This window comes from Salvia splendens, chromosome 7 (assembly GCF_004379255.2).
Source record: "Salvia splendens isolate huo1 chromosome 7, SspV2, whole genome shotgun sequence".
Taxonomy (NCBI): Eukaryota; Viridiplantae; Streptophyta; class Magnoliopsida; order Lamiales; family Lamiaceae; genus Salvia; species Salvia splendens.
The window spans coordinates 18,090,037-18,109,402 of NC_056038.1; the positions used below are offsets into that span (position 1 = coordinate 18,090,037).

The 19,366-nt window shown below is 42.9% G+C and overlaps 1 protein-coding gene across 1 annotated transcript; it reads right to left on the reverse strand.

Annotated features, from left to right (window-relative positions):
• Positions 1-5,826: 5,826 nt before the first annotated feature.
• Positions 5,827-11,773, reverse strand: LOC121810518 (fibrous sheath CABYR-binding protein-like). Its single transcript, XM_042211277.1, has 4 exons — positions 11,269-11,773; positions 10,748-11,169; positions 10,179-10,451; positions 5,827-6,057 (listed from the first exon to the last, which is right to left on the reverse strand). Exons 1-4 carry the CDS (start codon positions 11,771-11,773, stop codon positions 5,827-5,829), a joined length of 1,431 nt encoding a protein of 476 aa, XP_042067211.1.
• Positions 11,774-19,366: the final 7,593 nt, after the last annotated feature.

Consider the following 19,366-nt stretch of genomic DNA (forward strand, 5'->3'; position numbering starts at 1 on the left):
CCGGTTGCGGCTAAGAATGCTAAGGGAAAGAAGAAGAAAGCTAATATGAAGCCTTCGGGGAAGTATTTCAAGTTTGGAGAGAAGGGGCATTGGAAGCCAGACTGTCCTAAAAAGGGTAAGGCTATAGGTATGCACCAAGCTCTAGTGGTCGAGTCATGTTTGGCTTCGACATCTACTCATACTTGGGTTATTGACACTGGAGCTACTGATCATATTTGTTTTTATCCTGACTTAATGCAGGTGACAAGACGACTATATGATGGTGAGATCAAGGTCCGGCTGGGCGACGCCACTAAAGTAGTGATAGATTTTTGATTTTGAAGAATGTTTTGCGTTTATTTGCGGCCGTTGCAGTGGGAGACGTTTATTTGCGTTTTAGTAGTGATATATTTTTTATTTTGAAGAATGTTTTGTTGATACCTTCTTTTAGAAGAAATTTAATTTCAGTTTCTAAATTGGTTTTTGATGGAAGTTCGATTTCTTTTAATGACAACTGCGTTGTTAAGAAAGATGGTTCTTATATTTGTCGTGGTATCATGGAAAACAATTTGTATACAATCACATCTACACAGTTTAATAATCGTAAATCATAACTCAATACAACATCGAAAATTTCAAGGAAAAGAAAAGAACATTCAAGTTTAATGAACGAAACGTACTTATGGCACCTTAGACTTAGTCATGCCAATGAAAGAATGATCCATTCTCTTGTTGAGTAATACCTTATCAAAGGTCTAGAGAATGAGCCGTTTCAAACGTGCGAATCTTGCTTGGAAGGCAAGATGACCAAGAGGCATTTTAAGGCTAAGGGCAATTGAGCTCTTTCATACCGATTTGAGTGGACAATGTCAACCAAGGCAAGAGGCGGTTTTCGATGCTTCATCACCTTTATTGATGACTTCTCGAAATTAGCTATGTCTATTTGATGCGCCACAAGTCTGAATCTTTTGACAAGTTCAAAGAATTTAAGGCATATGTGGAGATGTATCATGGAAAGAGTATCAAAAGCCCACGATCTGATCGCGGAGGCGAGTACCTCAGTGCTGAATTTTTGGACTACTTATCGGTGCGGTAATTGAATCCCAACTGACCGCGTCGGGCAGGCCCTAGCAGAACAGCGTGGCCGAAAGAAGGAATAAGACCTTGTTAAACATGGTCCGATCGATGATGAGTTATGCACGACTACCTATTTCATTTTGGGGACATGCCTTGCTTTCTGCAAGTCATATTTTAGACAATTCACCGTCAAAATCCGTGCCTACTACTCCTTATGAGTTGTGGACTGGGCACAAGCCCAATCTAGCACATCTCAAGATTTGGGGTTGCCCGGCTCATGTATTGGAAAAGGATCCAACTAAGCTCGGATCAAGGACGGAGGTATGTGTGTTTATAGGATACCCTAGAGGATCGAAAGCTTATGAATTTTATAGTCTCCGGGACAAGAAAGTCATTGTGAGTACTCACGAGACATTCTTAGAGGAAGACTGTGTAATGAATCATAAACCCAGCAGTGAAGTGGCTCTTGACGAGCTAACTTCTGTCACAAGTTCCATTAACCAAGAACCCGTACCTAGTGTACAAACAATTCCCAAAATTTCAACCTCTACTCCAAGTATTGTAGTGCCGCGCCGCAGTGGGAGAGTCTCTCATGAGCCCATTAGATACATTGGTTTGGGGGAATCTATGGATCACTCATCGAACAACAATATATTAGATCCCTAGAACTTTACAGAGGCGCATGCGGATGTCGATCATTGCGAATGGGTGAAAGCAATGGATTCGGAACTACAACCTATGATAGGAAAAGACATCTACGATTTGTCCGTCCTACCCGAAGGCTGTACTGCTATTGGGAGTAAGTGGATATACAAGCATAAACGTGGACCCGATGGACGAGTTAAAGTCTTTAAGGCAAGACTAGTGGACAAGGGGTATACCCAAAGGGAAGGAGTCAATTACGATGAGACCTTCTCCCCTGTGGCCATGCTCAAATCGATCTGGATACTTTTGTCTATAGCAGCTTACATGGATTGGGATGTATGCCAGATGGACGTTAAGACTGAGTTCTTGAACGGGAGTCTTGAGGAGACCATCTTCATGGAACAACCCGAAGGATATGCCGTGAAGGACAAGGAACACATGGCTTGGAAGCTTAAGAAGGTCATTAATGGCCTCAAGCAAGCATCTAGATCATGGAACTAGTGTTTCGATCAGACTGTTCATAAGTTTGGATTCGAAAAGTGCCCAAATGAAAGCTCCGTCTACAAGAAGGTTGAAAAGGGGAATGTTTTGTTCTTAGTTTTATATGTAGATGACATTCTTCTAATTGGAAATAATAAAAAGATGCTGTCATCAGTACGAACTTGGTTGTCGAACTAGTTCGAGATGAAGGATATGGGAGACGCGGGACACATCTTTGGAATCAAGGTTCTTCGGAATCATGAGAAGAGGACGTTGTGCTTATCTCAAGAACCTTACATCGACAATATACTTAGTCGCTTTAGCATGCAAGATGCCAAGAAAGGTTTCTTACCTTTTAGACATGTGAAAGTGCAGGTTTGTGTCAGGTGTCGTTTCGAGCAAAGGATGTATCCTACTGATAAGGATGGAAATCTCAGCTAAGCCTGAACCTGTTATCAAAAATTCCTCAACCCACTTCTACTAACTAGTATAGTGGACGTAAGGGTCGAATCCCACAGAGATGATGCGTTTTGGTATCGTGGTGATATTCTGGAAGATTTGGTTAGCTACCACGCTTTGGGTTGAGACTTAATCTAGGCTGGAATTTAAGATGGTACTCTACTGACTAAGAGGTGGGAGAGATGTTTGATAGGTGGCTGTGTACGTGAGAGTGGGGAACATGATATTTCAGAAACATATGGAAAGTACGAGTTTACTATAAAAGGCTAAACGGAATATCAGAGGAAATTAGGTAGTTAGGTGACTAGGCCTACAAATCTGAAAAGTAATAGCTGAAAAGTAAAGGACAAAAGTAAAAGTGGTTAAAAAGCAAAAGTGGTCCCAAAGTGGATGGATATGTATTCTTCTTCAACATGAATCAATTCAGATCAGCAAATCCAGGCTTATCACCATAGAAACACAGATTAACAACTTCATGAACACAGATCTACAATTAAAACTTCAAATCAAAAGATCGAACACCGAAACTGTAACTAAACTTACTAGGTGACATGCAAGGTGGCAGAAACTACGTAAACTAGGCCTTCACACTTAACCATTTCAGATCTAAAATCTAACAGCAAACTGAACTCATAAACTCAGATCTATCATTTCGGAAATGAAAACATGCTCGCAACAACTGGAAATTACTGTAACAACTGGATCTAAGCTATCTAGGCAGAAAGGAACGAAATAAAACAAGAACCGATGCAGAAAAACAGCTTCGTATCATAAAATCGTTTGGATCCCAACTAAGACTTCAAAGTAAGCAAATATTGAAAGTGCAACAATTCCAAAGTAAGAAAACAAGTGCGATTAACTAAGAAAGCAAATAAAGATTGTTTTGCCACTCCGGCGATGAAACTGTTAACACTACGATCACGCTGACTGGAACGAAAAGATATGGAACTCCGGCGAATTGATGGTCTTCAGGTGACCATGGTTGTGGCGAGGAACGAGAATATGAAGGACGAGGCTGTAGGAACTGATCTACCGAGAGAGAATTCTAACTAAGTGTGAAGGTTCATTCCATTTCTCTCTCCAAGTGGCTTCCTTTTATAGGGAAGCCTCCCTTGATTTTTAGGGTAGACTCTCTTCATGAAATTACCCTTTTGCCCCTTGCTTGTGGCTGATCTTCCCTGCTATCATTCCTCTCCATCTCGAGCCTTATTGGCATGCATGCTGGTCAGTATTGCACCCTTCTGACGCCTTTTCACCTGAATTATCCGAACATTCCCATACTGGCTAGAACACTCTTCCTGCACACTTTAGCAATTGTTTTGCAGATATATTCTAATTATGCACATATACTGACCAGTAACCAAGGCCTAGAATACGACTTATCAAACTGCTCACACTTACCGGATGCTTGTCCTTAAGCGTGAAGAACAAACAAAAGAAGTAAGTCGAATTCTAGCCTGGTTACACCCCTGACCGACTCTATCCTAACCTAGACCCTAAACTATGACGCAAAGAAAAACACTAAAACAAAGACAAACACACATAAAAACAAAAGAAAAACACTTAAACACATTAACGCATCAATCGGGCTATATTTTCAACCATCCCTCCCCTTGGGATTAGGAGCAATCCGGCCTTAGACAGCCTTGAACTTCCGCCTCCCCCCTTTTCCTTCCCAGTCAGTATATTCCCTCGTCAAGATCACCCAAACTCTCGGCCAAACACCAGATTCACTCAGTCACTCATTCCTCACCGGGATGTTAGGACTGTATTCTCTCATAATGCTGAACCACAGATGCTTTGGACTTAGATCTCAAGTGCGGCTACCGAAGGTTTTTAAAGCTTGTAACGGGGCTGTTGGCTTGTAGTGTTTGGGTGGTTGTTCCTAAGGCTCTAAGGTTCAAAAACCATTACTTTATTCTGATGCGGGGGAACTGTGTGCGCTCAGGCTCTTGGCTGTCGCTTCTGCTTGGCTGGACCTTTTCTGAAGTTGCTTCCCAACTGGTCAGTAGCGTCTTGGGGCTTTGCCACCCTTGTTCCTTCTCATTTTTTTATTTTTTTGTGGTCAAGTATTTTCGACCATTTTCTTCACATTTTTCTTCTTCTTTTCGTATCTTCGCCACCCTTATTCCTTCTTATTTTTTTAAAGACCTGGAATGATTTCCTAGTCGATTTTCTCCTAGCCTCTCAATTTCTTGCTCCAGTTGGTTTCTTTCTTGTATGTCCTTCTGGCCAGTGGCCTCCTTGCCTCATGCCTTGCACACAACAGTCCCTGTGGCTAGGGGTTATATCTGGGTATATACGGCTAGAAAGTGTCTACAGGGTGTTTTTTTAGGGGGGGTTTCCTACTGCCTTCAGTGTTTGCTACACGCGGTCACTTCACCCTAGGCAACTTGTGGCAGCCACTCTTTTCTTTCCTGAATTAGTGGAAAGTGGTTCCACTTTAGGCTTTTATCTCACATTTAAAGAGGGCTTTTGTGTTTGGTCTCTAAGGATGAGCTTTTCTCTCATACTCGCATCATCTATACTAACTAGGAGATACTAAGGGGGTCGGTTTCCATTGTCCAGCATGTCTTATCTCCCTCAATTCCCCTCACCGTTAGCTCGAGATAGTTGAGTTTTAAGCCCAATCAACACGCATACGGAAAAAACTAGACCTAGACACTAAACAAACACTAAACACAGAAAACACATATGTACACATGTCATATTGGCCATTGCATCCCCCCTCCTACTTCACAAGTGTCTTCCCTCAGATAGAGTTGTGAAGTGGAAAAGGTAATGGTCAATATGACTGACACACAGACACACCAAACAAACAAAACACATGCGTCTACCAAAAACTTCTCACTCTTAGACTATATAATAGACTAAGTGGGTGAATTTAAAAACTAAACATAACCCAACAAATACAACACATATATACCAAACTCCTCACACTTAGACTACGCAGTAGGCTAAGTGTGAGCTACATGCACACGAAAACAAAATAAAGAAAACACGAACACATGCGTCAAAATAGCAAACCCTTTACTTCTCACACTTATACTATTATATAGACTAAGTGTTATGAAAGGGGTTTGCTCACATACTACACAGATTATATTACCTAAAAAAAACACAGAAAAACGAAAAATGAAAAACTAAAACTTAAAAAAAAAACTAACTTGTCAGGTGGGGTGGTGGTCACGCGTTTCTCCAGCTCCTCCTCGGTGCAGGGACTGGTGCAGGTGGTTCTTCCAAATCCTCTTCCTCGTTTCTGGATGGTTCTTCCTCGGATTCCTCTTGTTCCGCTTCTTCTTTCTGCTCTGCTTCTTCTGTCTCGGGTACTACCTCCTCTGATACTCGTGGTTCATTAGTTCGGCCTCCGTGGCCACTCGGTCCGGCTTCTCTCACTAGCTTCCCCTTTCCCAACTCCTTCAAGATTCCCTTAATCATGTTAGTCAGGCGAGCCAACTCTGCCCTAGCTTGTCGATTTTCTTCAGCCAACTCTTCCACTGCCTTATCTATCCTCTCCTATCCCTGCTCTTGATCTTGTGTCACCGGATGTGCTGCAGATCTCCCAGTCGGTATTGCCTCCTCACCCATCGCGTAAAACCGTGGTACTCCTTGTCTCATGTACACAGCATTTGTCCGGACGAAAAATGGGGTGTCAAACAACCCATGGGGGGTCTACCATGATCTGGGGAGATAAGCCTTCAGCCTCTGTGATGATGATGTTGTTTCTGACGAACACTCCTAAGATATGGCAGAGAGTGGGGTTTCTCGCTGGGTGGGTGGTAATTAGATGGCATTGGTACGCTGTCCAGAATCCTAGATGTAATTTCCTTCCGCGCTTCATGCACCATAGAAGGTATAACTCTGTCATTGATGTTCTTACCGTGGAGTTCGACTGCCCCAACAAATTGAAGTCCAAGTGAAGTTGGACTAGGCGTAGGATTGGGTTATTGAAATGGATTGAGCGAGAGAGAGTGGATGCGAATTCCCCGCAGGCTGGGTGAGTTAACTCTTCCCACACCTCCTGGGGTTCGAAATCTACTTGCCTACGGGGAATTCCCCGTTCCCTGCTACGCCACTCCAATCCTATCACCTCCTCCAGACTGCACATCCCCAACCTTACTGTCCACTCAATCAGATTCATACTTATTTGTAACATCCCAAAAATTTGTGACTCTTTTTATATGGTTTTTTGAAATTTGGATTATGAAACTTTTGTTTCTATGCGATTAAGTGAATTTTGTGAATAAAATTATCGTGGGTGATGTGGAGTAAAGTGTTTGATATTTTGCAATGTTGGGAATGAATTAAATAGGATCATGTATGTATTTTTCTAGCCAATTCTTTGAAATTTTCGGCCCTCATTATTTTTGTAGAGGAGAATTATTTTGTTTCCTTTTTGGTGAGACCCTTTTTATTCAAATTAATGTCTATGTCTAATTAATTGGGAATGTGAATATTTCCTTTTAATTCTCACCTATATCACACGCCCATGCTCTTATATTTTTTTTCCTTGAGGAAATTTATTTATTTGTTACCTATTATATGAGAGTCTTTTCCCATAAAAAAATTACCAAATTTAAATCCTATTCTATTTAATTGAGGATTTAAATAATTTCCTTGTGCAATTCCTTATGGAATTTTTTGGCCCCCACCATTATTTTCATACTTGGAGATTTAATTTATTTTGTTCCCTTGTTTATGAAATATTCACTTTTATTTCCTAAGTTGTGAATATATTCTCTCCAAGTAAATACCAAATAAATTCCTTGCTATTCCTACATGGAATTTTTGAAAATTTCCTCCCCTTCCCACATGCTTATTTTATTCTTTTAATTGTGGGATTTATTTAATTGTATTTTTCCCCACAATTAATTAATTAATTAATTTTAAACCTAACCCTAATCCTATAAAAACACCTAAACTAAACCCTAGCCCCCATTCTCCCTCAATTTTTGTGCCTCCCTCCTCCCTCTCCACATTCTCTCCAAAAACTTCTTCCACCATTGTTTCTTGCATCAATTGGAGTGGATTTTTCAAGAGTTTCCGACGAATCGTGCCAACGCTTGTTTCTACCGTTCGTTTTCTTGATTCAAGAAGGTATAACTAAGATTTTCTTCTCATCTCCTTCATTGAAACTTTATTCTTGAATCCTACATGCATATAGAGGGTGTAGGATTGATAGATCGCAAAAATTATCGATGGGAAGGTGTGATTTCATAAGAACTTTGATAATTATGTGTTGTTGATTGAGTTCATGTGAAATTTGATTTAAATCTTTAGTGAATGACGTGAATTTATGTGCAAACATGTTTATGAGAAACTTTTAGGCATGATTGTGTGTTATAAGAATGAAAAATTTGTATTTGTTTGATTGAAGAAGAAACCCTAAATTCGAAATCATGAGCCTGAAATCTGTGACGTTCGATCAGTGGATTCTGATGTGTAATTGACCCATCAAACAATCGAATTTTGATATGAAATTTTTACTGAGTAAACTTCAAGGTATTTTCTGTGTTTCGTGTAAATTTCAGCCCATTTTGTCGAAGAATGAAATTTTAATAAATTTTTGAAGTTGACTGCGCAATTCTGCCTGAAACTTGTGTTCTCGCCAAGAATGTTTCGTATTCTGCTTGACCAACAAAATGACCTCCGTTTGATATGATTCTTGAACTATATAATAATTTGAAGTGTCTTCTGAGTTGTGTAAAATTTTCAGCCTTTTTGGGCATTGGATGAATTTATGGTGAAATTTTCAAATGAACTGCGCAGTGCTGTCAGAAATTTTATGTTCCGACCAGAGGGTTTAATATTTGTTTTGATTGACTAAACGACGTGATTTCAGTGTGAAGATTTGTATGGATGAACTTGAATGTGTCTTCTGTGTTGTAACCAAAATTTAGCTTCATATGAGGTCGGGTGAATTTTTAGTGATTTTTACAACACGTCGCGCAGTTCTGCCAGTTTTCTGCCTTGATAAAATGACACTTATTTTCAAGTTTAAAAGTATTATATGATGCATGTATGTCCAAGGAACGTGGTTAATGATGTGATCACGTGCGATAAGTTGAAATATACTACGGTGTGTTTTTCCTTCTTTGTGATGAACGTTGGGTTGGGTATTTGAGAAAAACGATGAGAGAGAAACGATAGGACATGCATAGTAATATGATTTTGTGGAAGGCTGACTTGTGTTGTCGTTGACAAGGGTGATTGTGTATTCATGAACTCGAGGAACGAGAGTTGCCATAAGTTGGATTGTGAATTGTTAAGCGAACGAGGTGGGCTTTCTTTTCAAACCTCTTATTTTTCCGAAAATACCATGTGGCGTTATAAGGGTGGTTTAACTTGTTATGTCATACCATGTTGTTTTTGGTTTATGAGATTGTTTCCTGATGCCTAGTTCGTCTGAGTTTACTTCGTTAGGCTATATGGCTGTGTTGTGAAACGAATTCGGGTCTGAGTATGGCCGCAAACCCTATCAGGCTGTGTACACTGGTGGGATCGGGAGCCGTCCTTGCTAGTCGGCCGGTCTCGTGGGCGAATAGTGTGGCCACACTTTCGTCGCACATGGAATGATGATTGTGATTGATGGATTGTTAATAAAATGGGGAGATTATTTGACTGGCCAGTCTATGAAACGTTTTTGTGTTCTCGTGATATTTCTTTACTACGTATAAAACTCGAGATCACTGGTATGGATGACATAACTAATATAAACTGTTTTCGGCATGAGCCCATTGAGTACAACAAGTACTCAGCCCTGCATATTCTTTTTCTTTATGTGCAGGTTGAGCGGGATGTTGTGGAGGATGTTGAGTTGGCCTAAGAACCTAGGATGCGTTATGTCTTCATACATAGGCGTTATCCTTGACTCTCTTTAAACCTTATTTCCGCTGCTATATTTTGAACTATGTCTCAAGACTCTAATATTTTTCGTACTGTGTTTGAGCATGCTTGGTTGTGTTAGGTTTTAAACGAGTATTTACATTGTTATCCGAAAATGGTGTTTCCGTAAATTAAACTAAATGTTTTTCTTTAGAAGTTAATTGGGTTTGTTTTAAAGTTTATTTTCTCCGCTGCTTCTTTTAAACGTATGTATCTTAAGTCATTTCTAATTAATAGTGAATTTATAACATTAAGTTTCTTTAAACTAAACATTTGTTGTCTAAACTTTTAATAAACTAAAATGTTCTTCTTTCTTTAAAGCTAATTAAGTTTCCATTAAAGTGCTATCCTTAAATGTTGTCGTTTTTGTTGTCCCTTGGTCACGATCGCCGCGATTGTGGTACCCCTAGTATGGGCGGTCGTGACATTATTTCCCCTCCAAACAACCGGAAACTTATAGAAGCCTCATCCAAATCTGTTGTGACCCTAAATCGGAATGTGGTAAAGAACTCCTTTGCTAACCTAACACTGATGTTCGGATTCCCATTCTCCAACAACCATTCGAATCCTAACGCATGCAAATAAGAGAGAAACTGCTCGCGGGCTCCCAATTCATCCAAAGAGGGAATATGAAGTACCTTTCCGCTTTTAACCTGCTTACTCCCTTCATCCTTGCCATCAAAGACATTTTGTAGCTTCTTAGAGTCGAATAACTTCATTTCCTCCACCAGATTGTCAGTAAGGTCTACTGACCAGCGCCGGTAACGCAGTCTCTCTACCGGGGGGTGCACTAGCTCCCGATGATCGCGCGGGAGTTGTTGCTCACTGCAGTCCTCATTCTCCAAGGATATGTCGCTATCTGAGTCCGACTCTTCACTGATAGCGTATTCGCTATCACTCTGTTCCCTGCGGCTTGGTGGGGTTCTCTGAACGGCTTCAGTTATGACTATGCCTGTATTTGTTGTGCGCTGCCTCTTGACACTGGGTTTCTTCTTCATAAGAGCTTTCCCTTTTCACTTCCTTTCTTCCTGATATCTAGCTTCCTCTCCATCATCCTCGTCTTTCTCTTCTTCGGGTTCCTTCTCAGCTTGTGTTGAAAATTGATCCTGGGCAGTAGGACTGGTCTCCTTGTGGCCGATGCGAGGTCCAGACCCTCAGCCATCCCGTCAGCCTCTTCACCTTGGCCACTCAGCGTTGGAGAGACCGCTTCGTTTTCCCTTGCAGTATCCTCTAAGTCAGTAGTAGGTAAAAACTCCTCCCCAGGTTTCATGGGAGTAGCCCTTTCCTCATCACTCAAGATCTCCACCGGATCTGCCTCTGTGTTTGGGTTCGCCTTGCTAGATGCCCACTTTCCGAGACATCTTTGTGATACCCTCTCTGGCTTCAGCCTCTCTACCCTCGGATAGCGCTTCAATACCAACTTCCTCTTGACTGCCTTTGGTTTCGTCACCGGAGGTGCTACTGGTTCTGGTACTTCCGCTCTTGGTACTGACTCTTCCTCAATATGCTCATCACTCTCCCCCACCTCTGTCTGGGGAGTTTCTAACTCTGGCTCTTTCTCTCCTACTGCCCTAGATGTGAGGTCCAAATCCTCAACCATCGTGGCAGTATCATCTTCCCTCTGATTCACTCCATCCAAATTGCCTGAAATTCGTCATCAGTCATTAAGCCTTGTTTCTTGGCCGTCTCATTCAAATCTATCTCTTGCCTCGCTGCTTCTTGAGGAATGGGTTCCGCTGTTGCCTCCCTTCTGGCCCTTTTCCTCCTCTCTTCTTCTCGCTTCACGTTCTTCTGAGCCGGAATGGTAATGGGCGGAGATGGGGTCAACCTCCATCGAATCACTCTGTTGTGGAGTTTGGGAGGGTTGTGCAGACTCAGGCGGTGCGATAATTGAGGGAGATTCTCTTCCTGGTGGAATTTCGGAGGAAGTCGGAATGGAGCTGGGTGGTTGTACCGTGGATTGCACAATCGGTTCAGATGGGGTTTCTCCGGTCATGCTCCCTTTTCCCTTGATTTGACTAAAACCGGCCAGCGCCGCCGCCCAATCTCTATTAGGGTCCTGCTGTCGAATGAATTCTGCCATTGCATCCAAGCAGACCATTGTTGGCGCATGAGGAGTCGGCTCCGGTAGTTGCGGTTCTGGTTGTGGGCTCGGCGGCCGTCCTTCCCGCGGCGGTGGTGATTCTGGAGTTTCTTCCCTGCGAGTTGAAGTGGGTTTGATTTTCTTTGCCCATGCTTTCTTTCCCATGGCTTAGATCTGTGATTTTCTGTGTGTAATGTGGGGGTTTGGTGTTCGTGGAGAGATGGTGAGAAATTTTGCACAGAGAAATTGCAGGTGAGGGTTTTGAAATGAAATGGGAGAGACGGTGGGGTTATGGAGTTGGAATAGGCAGTTGTGGGTTGTAACTGGCTGCAGGCGGTTTTCAGGTTGCGCCGATTCGAGTGAGAGACGGTTGGTAATGCTGGTCTCTGATTGGACGTTGCCTCTCGTTTCTCTGCTCACGCGCCCTGCCAGCCACTGTCACCCTGCAAAAGCTGCAACAAAGTCCCAATTCAAATTCGGCCCTTTAATGATTTCCCCCTATATTTTCCTAGATTAGAATCAAAGTAAAAAAGGACACTTAAATAAAATAGGAGTTTCACCAAAATGGGATCCTGATGGTCAATATATACTCCAAATTAATAGTTGAGGTCCGAAAATATTTTTGGGTTTTAAAATTAACTAACAGGCAAAGATTAACTACTACGTATTTACACTATTTACATCTCCCTTAGGAAAATTGGAATTCTACTTTGCCAGCATATGTAAATTACGCTAAAAGGAGCTAGCCCAGTGGAATTCCAATCCCTATCCTACCGGTCAATATGAAACCTGAGTATGTGATTGCAGTGGAATCTCATCCACCACAGCCATATCACTATTGTCCCTAAATACCTTTAGCCTATGCCCATTCACAATAAAAGGTTCAGAGTTAGGAAGACTCCCTGAAATCTCCACTGCTCCATTAGACCGGAGTGCAGTGATGACATAAGGCCCTGTCCACTTCGACTTGAGCTTCCCAGGCATGAGCTTCAGTCTCGACTGGAAAAGTAGTACTTTCTGCCCAACATGGAGATCCTTGGTCCTCAGATTCCTGTCGTGCCACAACTTGGTTCTCTCTTTGTACCACATTGCTGAGTCGAACGACTCCAATCTAAGTTCCTCTAGCTCCTGCAACTGCAGCTTCCTTTCCTCTTCACAGGCTGTAGTATCCACATTTACTTGCTGTACTGCCCAGTATGCTCGGTGCTCAATCCGGACGGGTAAGTGGCACATCTTTCCGAAAACAATTCTGTATGGGGACATTCCTATGGGAGTTTTATAGGCTGTCCGATATGCCCATAGAGCATCCTCTAACCTCACGCTCCAGTCTTTCCTAGAAGGATTGACGGTTTTTTCCAGAATCTTCTTTATTTCCCTGTTAGAGATCTCGGCTTGACCGTTTGCTTGCGGATGGTAGGGGCTGGATAATCTGTGGTGCACACCATACTTCTTCATCAAGGCTTCGATGGTGCGGTTACAGAAGTGGGTGCCTTGATCGGATATTATGGCCCTTGGTACTCCGAACCGACTGAAAATGTTACTTTTGAGGAACTTGGCTACCTCTCTTGCTTCACACGTACTTGTGGCCTTGACTTCTACCCATTTGGAGACGTAGTCAACTGCTACTAAGATATACAAGTTCCCATACGACATGGGAAAAGGCCCCATGAAATCCATCCCCCATATGTCGAACAACTCACAAACAATGATCGAGACTTGTGGCATTTCATCTCGTGCTGATATTCCACCGGTCAGTTGACAACGCTCACAACCTCTACAAAATTTGTAGGCATCTTTGTTGAGGGTTGGCCAATAAAATCCGCTATCCAGAATCTCTCTGCTCCCAGTCAGGAACGCATCTTCTAATCACTTGATCGGCTCCTACTTTCCAAAGGTACGGGTCGTCCCAAAAGTAGTATTTCGCTTCACTCTTGATCTTCATTCTTTGAGCTTTGGTGACGTTCGGGACTTCTGGAAGCTCCCCTGAAACTAAGTAGTTGGCTAGGTCCGCATACCATGGCTCCTGCCCTAATTTTCCTTTCCTTTTTCTGTCACATCCTGGCCAGTAAGCTTCATCACTCCTTCCCAGTCAATTTTTCTAGCGGCAAAAATCACTTCACACAAGTGTTCCTCAGGAAATCGATCTCGCACCTCCTCGCTATTCCCATCCTGCACTATCCTGCTCAAATGATCCGCAACCTTATTCTCAACCCCCTTCTTGTCTTCCACCTCCCAATCGAACTCTTGTAACAAGAGTACCCATCGGATTAAGCGGGGTTTGGATTCTTTCTTGGTAACCAGGTATTTAATGGTTGCATGGTCAGTATAAACGATGACCTTTGACCCCGAAAAGTACTGCCGAAACTTCTCGAATGAATAAACCACGGCCAGCATCTCCTTCTCAGTGGTATCATAATTCCTTTGGGCTTGATTTAAAGTTTTAGACGCATAGAAAATTACATACCTTCTTCCCTCGATCTTCTGACCCAGCACAGCTCCCACTGCATAGTCGTTGGCATCACACATGACTTCGAAAGGATGCTCCCAGTCAGGAGCCCGGATAATGGGTGCAGATATCAACCTCTCCCTGAGCAAGTTGAAAGTAGCCTTGCATTGATCATCAAAATTGAATTCCAACTGATAGGTCTAGGAAATTTCCCAACTGATAGGTCTAGGAAATTTCCCTACATAATACAGATGCTCTTCTGGAAACGCATCAGGTATAGCTTCGGCGGTCTCACCTTGAAAAATACGACTCAGGTGGTCAGCCACCTTGTTCTCAGTCCATTTCTTGTCTTTAACCTCCTAATCAAATTCTTGTAAAAGTAACACCCAACGGATTAACCTCGGTTTAGACTCCTTCTTTGCTAGCAGGTACTTAATAACTGCGTGGTCTGTGAAAACGATCACCTTCGACCCCAGCAAGTACGGGCGAAACTTCTCAAATGAGTACACTACCGCCAGCATCTCCTTTTCAGTGGTGTCGTAGTTCTTCTGGGCTTGATTGAGCGTTTTCGAAGCATAGAAAATCACGTAACTTTTCCCATCCACTCTTTGACCTAGCACTGCTCCCACTGCGTAGTCACTTGCGTCACACATTATTTCAAACGACAAACTCCAATCTGGTGCTCTGATAATGGGAGCAGAAACTAATCTATCCTTCAACAACTGAAAAGCTTTCTTGCACTCCTCATCGAATACAAAATCAACATCCCTATGCAACAAGTGAGTGAGTGGTTGAGCAATCCTTGCGAAATCCTTTATAAACCTCCTATAGAATCCTGCGTGCCCTAGGAACCCTCTCACTTCTTTCTGATTCATCGGGTAAGGCAGTTTTGAGATAACATTGATTTTTGCTTGATCTACCTGTATGCCTCTTTCTCGAAATTCCACATGCCCTAGGACAATTCCCTCAGGGACCATAAAGTGGCATTTCTCGAAATTCAAAACCAAATGCTTTTCCTGGCACCTCCTCAGCACTATATCCAAACTTGCCAAACATGAGTAAAATAAATTCCCGTACACAGTGAAGTCGTCCATAAAAATCTCGATGCAATCCTCCAGGAGGTCCGAGAAGATACTCATCATACACCGCTGAAAAGTGCCTGGCGCATTGCACAGACCAAACGACATTCTTCTGTAAGCATACGTTCCAAAGGGACACGTGAAAGTTGTCTTCTCCTGGTCCTCGGGGTCCATGTAGATTTGAAAATACCCACTATATCCATCCAGGAAACAGAAATATTGCTTGCCCGCCAACCTCTCCAACATCGGGTCAATGAAAGGTAATGGGAAGTGATCCTTCTTAGTAGCCTCGTTCAGCTTCCGGTAGTCAATACACATCCTCCACCCAGTAACAAGTCAAGTGGGGACCAACTCATTCTTATCGTTCTTGACCACCTGTATTCCCGACTTCTTTGGTACCATATGTACTGGACTAACCCATTCACTGTCTGGTATGGAATAAATGATTCCTAGGGATAGTAGTTTTAATACTTCCTTCAGCACCTCTTCCCTCATGTTCGGATTCAACTTGCATTGCGGGTCCCTACAGGCTTTTGCTCATTCTTCTAGCCTAATATGATGCATACACAGATCTGGACTGATTCCTACCAAGTCAGATAGTGTCCACCCAATAGCCTTCTTGTTCCTCCGAATTACCTTCAACAATTCCTCTTCTTGTCCCTCGGTCAAGCTGCTGTTAATAATCACCGAAAAATTTTCATTCTCCTCTAGATACGCATACTTGAGCCCAGGTGGAAGTGTTTTCAACTCTTTCTTGGGGACATCATTTTCCTGGGGTAAGGGATTTTTCTCTGTCAACTCAGTTGTTATTCCCTTCGTAGACTCAGTAGAATTTTCCATGCTCGCCACATAAGGTGTCCTCCTTGATCTAGCTAGCTCCGGGTTCGTGCAGAATTCCAGCTTCAGCTAGTTCTTCATCTGATAACTCACTCGTCTTCATTGCTTCACACCAACTGGCTACTTCTCTATCAATGGCCTGACTCATCTCGGAATTCTCGATCTGTACCTGCATTAATTCGGTCTCAAGATACTCCTGGACCAAGGGGTTAATAACATCAATAGCATGTAAATTTTCAACGTCAAGAGGTTTCTTCATCGCCTCATCGATGTTGAATGTATATTTCTCCCCATTGTAATCAAGGCAGATGGTGCCATCAAAGACATCAATGATAGTCTTAGCGGTACGTAGGAAATGTCTCCCTAAAAGTACTCCGCCAGACTCTGCAGACTCACTATCACTCATTTTAATCACATGAAAATCAGCTGTGTACAAGAAGTCATGTACCTTCACTATCACGTTTTCAAGCACTCCTTCAGGACAAATGCATGACATGTCTGCCAATTGGATCACAACTTTTGTGTCCACCATGCCTACACCTACTAACTTCTTGTATATAGACAGTCGTAACACATTTATGGATGCACCCAAGTCACACATAGAATGCTCGATTTTTACATCACCAATAGAGATGGGCAAAGTAAACATACCTGGATCATTGCACTTCGAAGGCATCCTCCGCTTTTGAATCATTGCGGAGACGTTCTCGCCTATCAAAATTTTTCCACTGGGTCTAGCCTTCCCAGCTATAATTCTTTGATGAACTTGCTAAACACCGACAATTTCAAAGCCTGTAAGAATGGTAGATTAATCTCCAGCTTCCCAAAAATATCCATGAAATCTACCGGCTCTTCCTTCTTCTTCTTGGCTTCCCCTGGCTTGGGAAAGGCTTCAGTCGCTTCCCTGCTCCTGTAGAACTTTCAGCCGAGAACTCTCCAGTTTCCTCCCCTACTGCCTCGTTCTCCAACTCTGGCTCTGGATCGAGGTAGAATGGTTCAGTTGACCTAGGCAAGGATCTCTCCAAGTCTCGTGCCTTAAGGTCATCCTTGAGCAAGGAATTATTGCCCTCCAAGTTCCTGTTGCCTTCCTTGGGATCTGTCGCTTCCTTCATTCTTACCACTGGCCCCTCATATCCTTTCCCGGATCTCAAGGTAATCTGACTTATATTCGCTCTATCAGGTGGCCTTATTGAGGCGGGAATCTTTCCTTCATTCCACATCATATCACTCAAAGAGGTGGCTATCTGGGATAATTGCTTTGCTAGCATATCCATTGTTGCCTTTTGCTCCTGCTGAGCGTCTTGAAGCTTGTGCACTATGTCATTGTTCGATTGCAGGTTGTTTTGCATATGTTGCTGAGAACTGACGAGGTCGTGCACCATATCATCGATACTCTTTGGTGGCTTTGGTGGCTAACTGGGCCCTGGCCATATACTCAGAGTCGGTCCACTCACTTGATTCTAACCAGTGTTTCCTTGACCTCCTGAAGAGTTGTTGTACTGATTTTCTGGACCCTGGTAATTGTTTTGAAAATTCCTTTGGTGCGGTGGTACATAAGAGTTCCCTTGATTGTTCTGATTTCTGTTTCCCCAGCTCGAGTGGTCTCCTTGGTTCCGATTGATCCAGTTGCCCTGCCCCTCTTGGTTTCTTCCTGACCAGTTACCTTGTCTCTCGGGCTGAGGTGCAAACTGCAGATTCTGTTGTGGTGCTGGCTGGTTCTGTTCGTTGTCGGTCCATCTGAAATTTGGATGGTTCCTCCAGGGTGCATCTCTCTGTCTCCCTGAATTCCAGCTCCCGTCGGGATTCCAACTTCCCATTGCATTGACTTGGGCCTGATAATCTCCTTCTTGGGTCTCGTAATATTGCTGAATTTGATTATCTCCTGGACCAGGAGACTTCTCCTTCCCTTGTGCAGCTAGTGGAATTGTCTTTTCAATCGCGTTCAAAAGAGCCTTCTCGAGCCTGTCAATCCTTGCTTCTACTTTATCATCTTCTTGCTCTCTTATGGCATTCACCGATCCTCTCCTCACTGGATTCCTAGGGTTATCGTATGTCTTCTTAGCGTCGATCAACTTCCCCAGGATTTCTCTTGCTTCACTTCCCCTCTTTCTTGTGAAATTCCCCCACTCGAGGAATTCATTAAGTCCTTCGACTCAGGAGTCGCCCCTTCGTAAAACAGAGAGTAGGTCTCTGCCTCTATCATTCAGTAATTCGAGCATGCATCCAACAACCCCTTGAATCTCGACCAATACTGACTGAATCCTGCTTACACTCTAATATTTCTTTTTTCAGTGCATTCGTCTTGTTGGATGGGAAGAAATAATCTAAGAATTCTAACTTGAAATCCCTCCATATGCAGATAGAATCCGGGGGCAACCTCAATAACCACTTGTTGGTTTCCCCCTTCAAGGCAAACGGAATTGCACGTAGGCGATAATCCTCCTCTGTTGCATCATTCGGCCTCTTCTGGATACCACACAACTTACTGAATTCATTTAAGAACTCGTACGGACACTCATTTCTACGCCCAGAGAACGTTGGCAAGATGCCGAGTACGTTTGTCTTGATCTCAATAGTCCTCTGGCGTGGATTCATCACTATAGCTTGAGCTGGTTCTCCATCTAAATGGGCGGTTAACGAACCGACTCTGGCGTGGATTCATCACTATAGCTTGAGCTGGTTCTCCTACTTGCGCCATGACTACTTCCTCTGTTTCTGACTCTGTTTCCGACTCTGGTGGTGACTTGGGATCCTCCCTTCCGGATGAACTCCAATCCTCTTCACTTTCCGAATCGAACGGAAATGGATCTCCTGTAGACAACCCTGATCTGGTGCTGATCGTGGATGTTGTATCTTTGATATGCCAAATAAATCTATCGTCCTTCCACCTGTTGGGGTTTGGTGCCCTTTGCATAGCGGAAGTCATGCATTCACAAATAAATCATACATATGGATCTATTTGACCGATTATGGGATTAATTGATTCACATGTTAAACATTGAATTGCACACAAGAACGCACAAAAATCATGTTTAAGGAATTAAAATCCTAATACATGATATTCTACGGTTTAGGATTACCGATCTGATTCTCCAAAGAATCGACGATTGCTTGCGCCTTCTCCACGTGATGATCTTTGTACTCAACCACGAATCTTCTAATATGTATCCCGAACTCAGATAATGACCTTTGGGTGGGCAAAGCTTGTCAGAATCGAAAAGGACTTGATTAGAACGGAGACAGAATATCAGTTTTGTCAAAAACCGATTTTTTCGTCCACTCCCAGAGGGGAGCACGAAAATTAACTCTTAAATTGTCATTGAATCTCCTTTCTAATCTCCTTTTATATAGAGTTATGATGGGCCTGATTAGGGATCCATGGAGGTTGGACTTTTA